The sequence below is a fragment of the Bos javanicus genome, chromosome 13, assembly GCF_032452875.1.
Source record: "Bos javanicus breed banteng chromosome 13, ARS-OSU_banteng_1.0, whole genome shotgun sequence".
NCBI lineage: Eukaryota > Metazoa > Chordata > Mammalia > Artiodactyla > Bovidae > Bos > Bos javanicus.
The window spans coordinates 32,367,819-32,382,653 of NC_083880.1; the positions used below are offsets into that span (position 1 = coordinate 32,367,819).

General features: G+C 36.1%; 1 protein-coding gene across 2 annotated transcripts in view; it reads left to right on the plus strand.

The window, feature by feature from the left end:
* The window catches only part of MRC1 (mannose receptor C-type 1), a 113,804-nt gene that overhangs the window by 46,442 nt on the left and 52,527 nt on the right, over nt 1–14,835 (plus strand). For both annotated transcript variants that reach the window (XM_061436158.1, XM_061436159.1), the window contains 4 exons: nt 176–333; nt 2,920–3,030; nt 9,306–9,421; nt 11,312–11,460. In XM_061436158.1, the coding sequence (XP_061292142.1) occupies nt 176–333; nt 2,920–3,030; nt 9,306–9,421; nt 11,312–11,460 (534 nt within the window). The remainder of the gene's footprint in view (nt 1–175; nt 334–2,919; nt 3,031–9,305; nt 9,422–11,311; nt 11,461–14,835) is intronic.

The following is a 14,835-nucleotide window of genomic DNA, read 5'->3' on the forward strand; positions in this document are numbered from 1 at the left end:
GACATCTCAGGCTACAGAGGTAGATCCATTTAACTTGCAAGTGGATGGTATATTATGATAGTTGTAATATCAAAAGAATTGTTGATAAAGAAGGGGTCTTCCTTTCCTGATAACCTTTTGATCTTTGGAAAGAAAACTTTGTGTAAATTGCTTCTGTGCTTTTCTTCCTGTTTAGAGCCAAGTGATGAGTTATGGATTGGCTTAAACGACATCAAGATTCAAATGTACTTTGAATGGAGTGATGGCACCCCTGTAACTTTTACCAAATGGCTTCATGGAGAACCAAGTCATGAAAACAACAGGCAAGAAGACTGTGCAGTGATGAAAGGCAAAGTAAGACATTTTTAATTAGTGATATCTAGCAAAAGCCACAGGAGAATTTTCCTTTTGCCCCACTTATTATATATCATTGTTTCCATTGTTTCTATCCTAATGAGTTGACATAGATCAAAGTTGAACTAGAATTCAGATTCAGTCTCTTGAGTATCTTGGCCAAGTCATTTTCAAGAAGACCAGAAAAGCAGCAGATAAACTGTCATTTCAAAGATGAAATTAACCAGTACGAATGCTCATATTGTTTGCGTTTGGTTCTAAATCATGCCATATGATTATATGGCTTGATTAAACAAGTTTCAGAACTTTGGTTCTACTTTCAGCTGGTTGCTCCGAGTGGATGTAGACCTGGTTAGATCTATCCTGGGTCTTACAACCTTGAGTCTGTGCTTGGAGAGCGACTTTTGTTATTTTAGGTTACACGGAAGTGTCAACTATGAAACGACGGCTTCCATGTTGGAAATCAGGCAGTTTAGCTATGAAGTATATCATCAAGTTATTTTTTGTTAATAAACAATGAACATGGTGGTTAAGAGGCTGGGTTTTAATGCAAAACATTTCCTTGTTTGTAAAATGAGTATAATTGTACCCAGCTCACATGGTAGGTATAAAGATTAAATGGATTAACACATATAATGTGCACTGTCCCCGGCCCAAACTTGGTGTTCAGTAAGTATTAGCTACAGTTTTTGTCATTGTGGTTGGTTTCACAGTGAAAAATTGAAAGCTTAAGGAAAGAATATGTATTAATTATTGAAAGAATAGGCAGAAGAATATCCTGGGAAGAGGAAACCAGAGAGCTTTGTTCTTATTGAGAACTCGAAAGACAGTATGGCTGAAAGCATGGAGTGAGAGGTGGAGAGGTGGGTAGGAAAAGTACTGGCAAAGAGAAAACATGCATTAGCCCAGGAGCAGCCAAACCAAATCTGCAGTTTGCAAATATTATGCTGGCTGAAGAGCTGAGTACCAGATTGTAGTAGCTGAGACTGAGTGAAATGTGAGGATTAAGTCAAAGAGTACAGAAAACCACTTTTCAAGGTGTTTAGCAGTTGAGGGAAGGGGATGAGCACTCATTTAATGTGAAATCTCTAGGGAAGATAGAAAAGGTAGAATTTGAAGCAGAATGAAAGATGCCACTTTAAGTTCATAGAGGACCCTCATCAATAGAAATAGGAAGAAGGGAGGGAAGGATACTGTTTTCAGGTTGGGTGTGTTGCATGGGAGTGTTCTTTCTGCATGGCTTTATGTGTACTCTGGGACTTCCCTGGTGGCCCAGCAATTAAGACTCCAGGTTTTCACTGCAAGGGAGCTTGGGTTCAATCCCTGGTCAGGGAAGTAAGATCCTGCATACTACATGGTTTGGCCAAAAATAAATAAATAAATAAATGTACTCACTTAACTTGAAAACAGCTGCTGGTAGGGATGGATGAGGAGGCTGTGTGCAAACCTTCTGTTGAACCATCACTAAAGGGCTTATGAGCATTTTTAATTTCTATCTAGGTCCTTCTCCATTGTGACCTGACAGTGAATATATAAAAACAAACTGTGGCTACAGTTTCTTCCTACATCTTTGTCAGTTCAGTTCAGTTGCTCAGTTGTGTCCGACTCTTTGTGACCCCAGGGACTGCAGCTTGCCAGGCTTCCCTGTTCATCACCAACTCCCGGAGTTTACTCAAACTCATGTCCACGGAGTCAGTGATGCCATCCAACCATCTCATCCTCTGTTGTCCCCTTCTCCTCCTGCTTTCAATCTTTCCCAGCATTAGGGTCTTTTCAAATGAGTCAGTTCTTGGCATCAGGTGGCCAAAATATTGGAGTTTCACCTTCAGCATCAGTCCTTTCAATGAATATTCAGGACTGATTCCCTTTAAGATGGACTGGTTGGATCTCCCTGCTGTCCGAGGGACTCTTGAGAGTCTTCTCCAATACCACAGTTCACAAGCATCAATTCTTCGGTGCTCAGCTTTCTTTATAGTCCAACTCTCACATCCATACATGACTACTGGAAAAACCATAGCTTTGACTAGACGGACCTTTGTTGGCAAAGTAATATCTCTGCTTTTTAATATGCTGTCTAGGTTGGTCATAACTTTTCTTCCAAGGAACAAGCATCTTTTAATTTCATGGCTTCAGTCACCATCTGCAATGCTTTTGGAGCCCAAAAAAGTAAAGTCTGTCACTGTTTCCATTGTTTCCCCATCTATTTGCCATGAAGTGATGGGATGAAATGCCATGATCTTAGTTTTGAGTTGAGTTTTAAGCCAACTTTTTCACTCTCCTCTTTCAGTTTCATCAGGAGGCTCTTTAGTTCTTCTTTGCTTTCGGCCATAAGGGTGGTGTCATCTGCATATTTGAGGTTATTGATATTTCTCCCAGCAATCTTGATTTGGCTACATCTTTGTAGCCGAAGTCAAATTTGCAGTTTCCTGGTAAAATATCCACTTACTTTTCCTCTTCATAGATGCCTTTTTCTGTTAATAACCTCGAATCTTTGTTTCCCTTTTCAGAGGCACAATTATAAGAAAATAGCATCAAGATCAAACAACTGATAATCATTAAGATTTTTTTCCCCCTTGCTTTCTGCAGGATGGGTACTGGGCAGATCGGGCATGCGAACGGCCTCTTGGTTACATCTGTAAGATGAAATCACAAGCCCAAACTCCAGGAGTAGTGGAAGTGGAAGCAGGCTGCCAGAAAGTGAGTATAGAACGCACCCCATGGTTTCAGATCAGCAAAGTCGATGTGATAGACTTAGCTTATTTTTGTCTGTTGAAGTACTTAGTCGTCATAGTAGCCAAATGCTTCAGCTTCAAGGTATTGCTAATCTTTGACCCAGTGCATTGTCAAGGACATCTCTAGTGGATAACCTTAAGTTGTAGCCAGCAAATTATCCTTAGTCATTTTTTCCATTTTTAATATTTCTGGTGACCTTGTTCTTGGTGGGGATTCATCTCTGGGAATCTCTGAGGATCTAGAAGGCAGGAGGTCTACATTCCAGCTGGTAGTAGCTAGTAGTAATTCAGCTAAGCCAAGTCAAGCCATGCAATCCTATTGTGCTTTAATCTCAGCTGCACCGTGGTTAGTAATACCTCCTAGCAAGTCTTATCTTTCTTTGAGGTTAAAGTAGATTATTTCTGTGAAACAGTTTCTGAAAACGCAAAGAAGCTACAAAAACACAGGGTGTATGGTTATCATTTTCCTGTTTGATTGCTGAGTTGCCCATCTTCCTCTTTTTTCCTTTCTCACTTCTCTTGGATAAAAATAAAGTAGCAACTGATTTTCTGTCCAAGAGTGTCACGTTATGATCAAATTATCTTATAACAAACACCAGAATTCATGAAACATAATTGAGTACTATACCATTAAACCATAAAGAAAAATAGAGCAGACACAGAAAATCACAGAATGTGAGAGATAGAAAGAATATCTTAGTGACTATTGAAAACCCCCATTTAAATTTTGCATTCTGGAAATTTCAGCCAGAGAAGTGATAACTTTTTCAAGTCACACAGAGGGAAGTTAAGAACCCAAGTCTCCTGCCAAGTTCTTAGACTTTCACTGCTGGTTTCACCACCAGTACACTTATATATTCTTTACTTAATCATGTGCATATACAGGAGATTGTCTATTATTGTAACTTTCTGTAATTAATAAACCAGTCCTTAAATTTTACTGAAGTGAAGTGAAGTGAAAGTAGCCCAGGCATGTCCGACTCTTTGTGATGCCATTGACTGTAGCCTGCCAGATTCCTCTGTCCATGGAATTCTCCAGGCAAGCATACTGGAATGGGTTGCCATTCCCTTCTCCAGGAGATCTTCCTGACTCAGGGCTCGAACCTGGGTCTCCCACATTGTGGGCAGATCTTTACTGTCTGAGCCACCGGGAAAGTAAATTTTATTACTTCTATGCAATCAAAATTTTTTTATATATATTTTTTCTATTAACTGTCTACAATCACTGATAAAATCCAATTTAATCATTAGGTTGGTAATAAGAAAAGGAAGAAAGTATCAGCCAATTGTTTGTTGAGTGTGGTTATTTTGCTTTCAATAGTCTTAAAAGATTAATTTTGTTGTTTAGTTGCCAAACCATGTCTGATTGTTTTGTGATCTCATGGACTGTAGCCCACCAAGTTCCTCTGTCCATGGGATTTCCCAGGCAAGAATAGTGGAGTGGGTTGCCATTTGCTTCTCCAAGGGATCTTCCTGATTCATGGATTGGACCCAACTCTCCTGCATTGGCAGACGGATTCTTTAACACTGAGCCACCAAGGAAGCCCTAAAAGATAAATATTACATTTCTAATTAGACAGGAGAGGAAGCAAAGACTTAGAGATATTAATTTGGCAAGTTTTTAAAAACACATGCTTTAGGCAGTGGTTTCCTCAGATCATTGGGAAGACTAGGAAAAAAAAACCACTTGCTGGCAAAAGAAGATAACAGAGAGGTTTTTTTTTTTTTTTTTTTTTTGGTCTGAGCCTGGGTACTTGGTGTTTTGGGAGTATTTTTGAGAGTTCAAAACTACAGACCTTCTATGATCAAGATCTGGGATTCAGTTTGCAATCCATTGCTATCTCTGTGGGAAACCTTGATTTAAGAAATTAACATGAAGTGGTCCTGAGTTGCTAATATTCCTGGATGTCTGATAGATGCACATGTAAATCCTCTTTAGAAGACCCCTTCTCCAGGCTGATTGAGAATCCCACAGATGATTTTGAAATCCAAAATTATAAAACATACCATCATGAGCTTTAGATAGTGGAATGAATGGATGTGACATTAAAGTGACTGGTTTTTTCAAATGCTTATGAGAAGTAAAAGGTGGAATTGAAACCATGGACCAGGCACCATGTATTATGTGGGATTTCTTTATGATTCAATTCTAAATATGTTTTGTTTCCATTGAGATTCTTTGACCTGTGAACTGGGGTGTGTATGTGTATATGTGTGTGTTTTCATGCTGGTGGAAGTTTTGGTGGCAGTAATGGGAGTTCTGTGTTTTAGTTTCTAAATAATTGGGAGGTACTATTGATTTTCATTCCACTGCATTGTGCTCATATAAAGTTTTTGTTGTTAGTTGTTGAGATTTTCTTCATTATCTAGTTCATAATCAGTTTTTCTAAATATTCCATCTATGCTTGAACACATAGATGGGATCTCATACAGACCATGGGATCTCAAAGAGTCAGACATGACTGAATGAGCACTGATAAAACATAGAAATTATATTATCCAGATATTCTATATTACTAATATTTCATGTTTGATATAATATTCTTATTGTGATTCTATCAAGTTTTGTCTTGTATACTTTGATATGTATTTATATCTTTCTGGAGAATCAGTTCTTTAATTATGTAGTTATTTTCTTCATTCATAATAATGTTTTTTACCATAAAGTCAATTTTAAATAATATTGCCACAGAAGCTATCTTTTGTTTGGTGTTTGCCCAGAATCCTGTTTTCCAGTTGATTGCTTTTAATCGTGCTATGTAGCTGTAGTTTAAGAATGGCTCTTGTAAATGAATATCTGCATTTTCATTTTAATCTAATTTGAGGAACTCTGGCTTTTAACTGGTGAAGACATGAGCTTAGATTTGTTTCGCATACCAATCTATTTGGATTTGTTCCCACCATATTATTATGTGCTTTTTTTTGTTTACCGTTCTGCTTTCTTTCTTTTTTCTCTTTTTGTGCATAACATTGGTTCACATTGGTTCTAATGAATATATATTCCCCCTTTCCCTCCTCTGAAAAAAGTGAAAGTTGCCCAGTTGTGTCAGACTCTTTGAGACTCCATGGACTGCAGCTTGCCAGGCTCCTCTGTCCATGGAATTCTCCAGGGAAGAGTGCTGGAGTGGGTAGCCATTCCCTTCTCCAGGGGCTAGTCCCGACCCAGGGATCAAATCCAGGTCTCACACATTGCAGATTCTTTACAATCTGAGCCACAAGGGAAGCCCCTTTTGGGAAATTCTACATTTTTACTCCTTTTTTTTTTTTTTTTCAAAATGGTTAATCTTATATTTTTAACATGCATTCTTGTCTTGAAGTTAACCAGTCTCTTTCTCTGCCTCCTGAACAAAATGAATGTTATTATTCCACTTATAATTCAGAGTTTTTTAAAATTTGAAATAATGTTAGACTCACGAGAAGTTTAAAAAAAAAGAGTACTGAGAAGTCTGCACTCGACTTCTGCCAACGATAGCGTCTTATCTAACCAGAGTACATGATCACAACAGGTGGTTGGCATGGATACAATATGGTTAACTAAACTACAGATCTTGTTACTATTCCATTCTTTAGCTTCCCACTTCCAATTAGTTATCTTTGCTATTTGTCCAGGCAGTTAGATCTGGATTTACTGACATTTATTGACTTCTTTGCTCAGTGTAGACTTCTAGCTCACTTACTCCTCTTGACTTTACTTTCTTGCCAAAGTTAATCTTTCAGAAGTTCTTTTCACTGGGATTTGGGAGTGGAAAACTCTCTGTCTGTGTTTGAAAATGTCTTGAATTCATCTTCCCTCTGCATAGTAATTTAGGTAAGTCATTTTAGAATTCTAGATTGACAGCTGTTTTCTGACAGCACTATATATATTATTTCATTTTCTCCTGATCTTTATTTTTGCCATTGGAATTCCTGTTAAACTAATTCTTCTTCTTTTTTTATTTAAAAAAAGTGGATAATCTGTATTTTCTCTCTGATTGATTTTAAGAGTTTTTTCATTGTCTCTGTAAGTATAATGTGTTGAGATTTGGATTTGCTTTATTGGTTCCATTTGGTGTGGAGTATCTCTTCATTTTGAGGATTTGTATCTTTCCATTCTTGAAAATTACCAGTCATTCATTCTATTCAATGCTTCTCAAACTTCTCTCAGGATGCTTTTCAACCTCATTCACCAAATATGCATGCTCAGTTGCTTCAGTCATGTCTCCTGCGTCTCTGGCACTGCAGGCATGTTCTTTAATGCTGAGTCACTGGGAAAGCCCTCTGTATCTTCTATATTTTCTATCAATATGATTTTAAACATCTTTTCATAGTCTCATCTCTCTTCCACATTCAGTCAGCTTACTAATCTTTCTGAAACCACATTTTCTATGCTTTATCTGGCCATTGAGTTTTTAACTTCATATTTTTCTTTTCTAGAAATTCTGTTTTTTTTGTGTGTAGTCAAATCCTGTTTTTCTTTGTTCATAGTATTTTGATCTTTCCTCATTGATTATCTTTCTTCCTTTGTCACTTAAATCACCATACCATGCTTCTTTCCCACTTGGTTTTATTATGTTAAACTGTTGACTCTCCCTTAAAGGAGACATTTTTCTTAGATGGTTTATAATTTTTGGTTGTGAATTAGTTCACCATCCCATCTCCTCCTACCCTCAAATGTCACAGTCTTATATGACCTGGGTTGTGGAAATATTTCTGTTGTGTGATTTTGCGTTTTAATTCTCAAAGCACCTGTAAGATTCTCCTTTTGTGTATTTTATTTTTCATGTTTTGACTATGGAGGCTCATACAGTGTGGATAGCGTAAAGTTGGGACTGGCACCCAGCTGTGTGGCACAGACTTGGTACTTGTTTTCAGCAGAAGAATTTTCTTCTTTCTGTGTCCAAATCCCCAAGCAAGTGACAAGGATCTCTTAATTTCCTGTTTTTGTGGGTGGTGTTTTCTTGCTCTCCTTTCACAGAGGGGCTACCATGAATGGGTATCATCTTTACACAAGGACTTCAGATCTATGGGCTTCCCTGATGGCTCAGTGGTAAAGAACCCGCCTGCCAATGCAGGAGATGTGGGTTTAATCCCTAGGTTGGGAGGATCCCCCAGAGAAGGAAATGGCAACCCATTCCAGTATTCTTGCCTGGGAAATCTCAGGGACAGAGGAGCCTGGCAGGCTGCAGTCCACAGGATCGTAGAAGAATCGGAGATAACTTAGTAACTAAACAACAACAATCAGTTCTGTCTCCCTGCCTCAGGTGAGCTGATGGCCCAATATCTTAATCTGTATGAACAGTAAAACCCTAATCCATAAACTTCAGGACCTTAATCTTGGTCTAAAATATGACTGGGCAACTACAATCTCAGCTTGTACATTTTCTATTCCAGCTTTTTCGTTCTCTAGTACTTATTTTTGACCCTGAAGATTTTTCCTTCTTTCTCTCAAATTCTAGTATGGACTTTCTGTTTATTGCCATGTTTTTATTTAGCATTTCTATGTGTTTGAATTGTGGGAGAGGAACCATGTCAATTTATGATGCCAGGAGTTTGATAGGTACTAACCTTTGACCCGGAGAAGGCGATGGCACCCTATTCCAGTACTCTTGCCTGGAAAATCCCGTGGATGGAGGAGCCTGGTGAGCTGCAGTCCATGGGGTTGCTAGGAGTCAGACACGACTGAGCGACTTCACTCTCACTTTTCACTTTCATGCATTGGAGAAGGAAATGGCAACCCACTCCAGTGTTCTTGCCTGGAGAATCCCAGGGACGGGGGAGCCTGGTGGGCTGCCGTCTATGGGGTCGCACAGAGTCGGACACTGTGCTGAAGTGACTTAGCAGCAGCAACCTTTGACCAGATGGCACAGCTTTGTACTCACCATCTACTGCTGTCTTCAGTAGGTAACTAAGCTTGTTATTCTGCAAATTAGTTCCTGTGGCTTCCTGTTCTAAAACTGAGAACTTACCCATTTCATTCAGTTTCTCTGGTAAACATTTCACAAATCGTTTTTGTTGAAAATTGCATCAGAATGGAAAGAATGACTCCCCTCACCCCCATTTTGTATCATAATTCGTCTTATGAGGAATAATGCACTCTCGTTTTCTTTATTCACATAAATTGTTTTCATTGCATATCAAGTTACTGATATTTGTGTTATTTACATGCTTCTATTGTTTATCAATTTGTTTCAATATATAGAAATTATTAAAATAATATTATATAATAAATATGCATGATATTCTGCTTGATAATATTAATAGGGCTGGAAAAGGCATGGATTCTACTGCTATTTGATTGGACACACACTTTCAACATTTACAGAAGCAAACCAAACCTGTGTAAGTGAGAAGGCTTACCTAACAACTGTTGAAGACAGGTATGCAACTATTCTATTTTAAATATATATATATATCAAATAATGAAACATTTTCAGAAGAGTATATCAGTATGCTCTAAATTTCTGAGTAAATTACACTGAATCTTGAAGTATGGTTTGTAAATATAGAAGCAGTAAAAATCATATTTTTATTTGGATTCTTCATTGCAAACACTAAAAAATATTTTGCTACTTTTAGTACCAAAAAACAAGAACAATTTGCTAATACTCCAGTAAATGTTGTTTCTATATCTAACTTTTTTAATGTAGTAGATCTCAAAAGTTTTTAAAGCAGAGAAAGTAAGGAAAATTTATCATCTCAAGAAATCAAACATTCTATTTTTACTACCACCTCCAATATAAAAAAAGGTAGACAGGAACTTCCCTTGGCAGTCCAGTGGGGGTGAGAGGGAGCAGAGAGATTTTCTAGGCTTACTAGACTAGCAGGTCCAGAAAATGATGTGGAGATAGAGAATTTTATGTAACCTTTAACTTCTAGCGTTCTATCCTTCTTTGAGATTTCGGTATTTATTTTTCTCCTACTTTTTTCAAGAAACTTAAAAGAAATTTAATTTTGATTTGGAGTAAACGGGTAAAAATTATTGAATTTTAATACAGTAAGTTATATTTCTTGGCCTTTTAAAGCAGGCCCAATAAGATCTAGAAGATGCTATTGATATTAAAATTCTTTGATAAAATGAAAGACGTCATAGAGTTCATAGAATTTATATAGTCTTTATAAAAAAACTTATATTTCAACATTCTTTCTTCATGTATAATTAAATGTCTGATACATTGCTCACCTCTGAAAATCAGAATATAGATAATTTTTATCTTATGACCTGGAAGTAAGCTACACATTTTTAAGTACCTTGGGAGCATGTTCTGGTCTATCTTGTTGGTCTTTGAGTCTACTGGAGCATGGATGTCCCTAGATTTTCTATTTTAGGTTTGCTTTTTTTGTGTGTGTTTTCTGTGATATTTGTGTTCAGGAACTCACTAACTCTTTGGTTCAATTTGGTGTTTAGGCATTTAAGAAAAATTGAGTTTCTTATTTTTAATTTTTTTTTTTTTTTGGTTCAGTTTAGGGAATTAAATTATTCAGACTAGGGTCAAACCAATGTTCTGTTATTGTGGTTTTCTCTCCATTTCCTCTCTGCTTGTGCTAGAGCCATCTACAATTCCCTTGTTGTTGGAAATTTTGAACATCACTTTTCTTTTGCCCAAAGAGAGACTTTTTTGCGTATGCTGCTGCATCACTGTCGTTTGTCAATTAGGACAAATTTTTGTTTGCCTTACTAACCACAGTGTATTATTACCAGATGACGCCAAATATAAAGATGAGATCCAGAGGGAGAAAAAATGTTGGAGCTTGTGATTCTGTTCCCAGTTCTTTCTAGAGATTGAATCTCTAGTTCTCTATATTTCTTGATAATTTTCTCTGTTGTTTCAGAGCTGAGAAATGGGAATGAAATTGAGGGGAAAATCGACACAAATTTCCTAATTGTATTATCTTTAATAATGTTGCAGCCTCTCCACTTACTTCACCAAGAATTGTGTAGAGCATCTGAAATATTTGAAAAGTGAATTGATTTTCAAACATTGTATTTTAAAAGGCAACAGGATAAGCAGAGGGACTGATGAGAAATAGAGAGAAATAGTTTGGGTACATTGGAATGATTTTATTCTGTCAACTGTATGATACTTTTCCTTCATAAGATCACATTTCCTTAGCGAAAATTTGCATAACTTAAATGACAAGTAAATAGGACATAATAGGTTTGATTTGCCAACTAAATGATAGCATAGGCATACAATTGAGATGTTTTTCATGTGGATAATTAGAAAAATTCACTTTTTTCCTAAAATTTAGTTAAATTTTTTTTTAAGATATGAACAAGCCTTTCTGACTAGTTTGGTTGGATTGAGGCCTGAAAGATATTTTTGGATAGGACTTTCCGATGTACAACACAAAGGCACCTTTCAGTGGACCGTCGAGGAAGGCGTTCAGTTCACACACTGGAATTCAGATATGCCAGGTATGTGCAGGGCTTCCGTTTCAGGCTTCCATTCACCCCACATATCCATTTGGCCAAACCTGTGATTCCTTCATGTACCTTTCCAAATAGACTTCTGTAAATTCATTGTACTATTAAAATTTTATTATATTTTATTTCACTCTCTTTTTTCTTTAAAAAATGTTCCCATTAGTGTGCAGTGGTCTAAGATAAAAAGGAAGAGAAAACTCCTAGGTTATTTGGTGCCACTCTATTTGAAGTATTTATGAAATAGTGATGAAATCCTTAATGGTCAGAAAGATTCCATGGTGACCACTGATTCACGTATTTCTGAGAACTTAAAACTGTCCTCGGGGGTATAAAACTTTCAATGTGACTATGAACAGAAATATGACTGTGCTTCAGTGGTAGAACAAGACTGAGTGCTTACATGGAATGTATTATTTCAGTATCTTGAACGGGCCACCCTGTTAGCTCTTTACAATAAGTCCCCTCCATACAAACCTTCAAGTGGCGAACTTTCAAAGATGTGAATGTGCCGCTGGATGCCTTCTGTTGTACTATTGTACTTTTCAAGGTACTGTACTGTCATGTTAAAATTGTTTTCTTTATTTTTGTTTTTTTATGTATTATTTGTGTGAAAAGTGTTATAAACCTATTATAGTACAGTACTATATAGCCATCTGTGTTAGTTGGGTTCCTAGGCTAACTTTATTGCACTTACAAACAAATTGGACTTGACAAATGCACTCTCAGAATGGAATTTGATTGTATGTAGGGGACTTAGTGTATATGACTTGGATTTAGTTTTATACTTGTAGAAAACCCATAAGCTAAGTTTCAGTATCCTCCTTGTGTCGAGGTGGAAACTGGGACTTGGAAAATTTATAAGCATGGATGTAGACTAATCTTTGTAATTCCCAAATCCATGCTCTTTGCATGGAGGTCACCCTTTCTCCCTATAAATTTTTATTTGCCTTCATTAATAAGAAGCTTCTGAAATAGACACTCAAATTATTTTTTGCTTTTTTTAATGCACTGGTGACATAGCCTATGATGTAATTCAGTATGACTGCACTCAGGAAATTCAACATCCTTACAGCAAATGTTTCATTGTGCCTAGTTAAAAAGCTATGGAAGGAATAATAGAGCTTAAGTATGCAAATTAACTGTTTGGCCTAATAAGTTCAAATCTTCAGAAGTTTTAAAAATTTGTATCCTCAGTCATCAATAAGGAAAATAGATCAGTAATTTGGATAGTGTGATTTCTGTTTAATTAATTGAACATTCTGGAAAATAGTAAGATTTAAGTTTATTTTGAAAGAACAGGGTAGTATATTAAGAGCTGAATGCATTTTTTTTTTTGAGTGATAATTTTTACTTGCCAGACAACATGCCTTAATTTCACTGGTGTTGATCATTTAGCAGTAGGATACTGAAAGATTAATCTAGGAACATCCTTAGGGAATAAAAATAAATCAAACCACAGTCATAGGGAATTAGCAATCATAGAGAAAATATTTTGGGGAAAGTGTAGTTCTCTAAAACTAAACATATACTGCCTTTAAAAGTATAATAATCAAAGATTATCTCATCTTAGCAGTAAGAAATCCTAATGTTTTTCAAGTTCTATTTTAATGATATTTTGAAATAAACTATGAAGCTTAGTAGGTCCACATTTTATTTTATATGCTTCTTTATCCATTAAAGAATTTTAAAATGAAGATATACATGTATATGTATGAATCACTTTGCTGTATACCTAAAATTAATACAGCATTGTTAATCTACTATGCTCTAATATAAAATAAAAAAATTTTAAGGACACAGATGAACTTATCTACAAAACAGAGTTATAGATGTAGAAAATAAAAATATGGTTACCAGGGGATAAGGGCAGGGAGGGATAAATTGGAAGATTAGGATTGACCTATACACACTGCTGCTGCTGCTGCAGCTAAGTCACTTCAGTCGTGTCCGACTCTGTGTGACCCCATAGATGTCAGCCTATGAGGCTCCCCCGGCCCTGGGATTCTCCAGGCAAGAACACTGGAGGGGGTTGCCATTTCCTTCTCCAATGCAGGAAAGTGAAAAGTGAGAGTGAAGTCGCTCAGTCGTGTCCAACTCTTAGCGACCCCATGGACAGTCCACCAGGCTCTTTCGTCCATGGGGTTTTCCAGGCAAGAGTACTGGAGTGAGTTGCCATTGCTATACAACTACCATATATAAAATAGATAACTAATATGGACCTGTTGTATAGCACAGGGAGCTCTACTCAATAGTCTGTAATGGCCTCTATGGGAAAAAGAATCCAAAAAAGAGTGTATATACGTGTATGTATAACTGAATCACTTTTGCTGTACACTTGAAACTAACACAACAATTTAAATCAACTATACACCAATATAAAATAAAAATTAATTTTAAAAAACAACTTCCTTAAAACATAAAAGAAAAAAATCCATAATTATTATAGGATTTGTGAACTTTGGGCACATACCAAATTGATTTTCTGTGCTCAATAAAAGTCAACATGATGTTTAGGAATTTTCAGCTTCAGAAAATTAACCCTTTTAGGATACTAGTTTGGTCTACTAGTACAATATTATAATAATTGTATTATTATAATTGTAATAACTTTAAAAAATAAAATGAGAAAATTTGTTGCATAATCAAAAGCAATGAGCTATAACTGATATATAATACTATAAAACTTTAATAGAAAATTAAAAGATCTTAGTCTAACATAATTTTCAATATTAATATCTCTTCCAGTCAACCAGAACATATAACTTTTAAGTAGTTCTAACTATAAATATAGTCATTTAAATCAATTTTTAAAAAATTGCTTGAGAAATCTGTTAACTATAGAAGAATTCTCCCATCTTTGTCTACAATCCTAGTTTAAGAAAAAAAAGCAAACTATTATAATTTTCTAAGGAATATTTTCTATGATATTCTTTTCTCTAGATACCTATAAATTCTTCCATTGAGGTTATGGAAAATGTATGTTTATAGGGAAATTAAAACTGTTAGACCTAATATCCATTATATGCATTTGAGACCCCTATTTTATCAAAATATTCACTACTTTCTTGATATTCCTGATATTTTTTCTTTTTTTATTTCTTTTAATTTTTATTTTTAAACTTTACATAATTATATTAGTTTTGCCAAATATCAAAATGAATCTGCCACAGGTATACATGTGTTCCCCATCCTGAACCCTCCTCCCTCCTCCCTCCTCCCTCCCCATACCATCCTTAAGAAAATAACAGTTTTAATGATCTCAAACCATGATAGACAATAATGGGAGCATTCCTAAGGCAGTGCTTGTGGTACCTTAAGGAAGAAATTCTACTTATTCTTTAGAAAATATTAACCCTTTGATGTCTG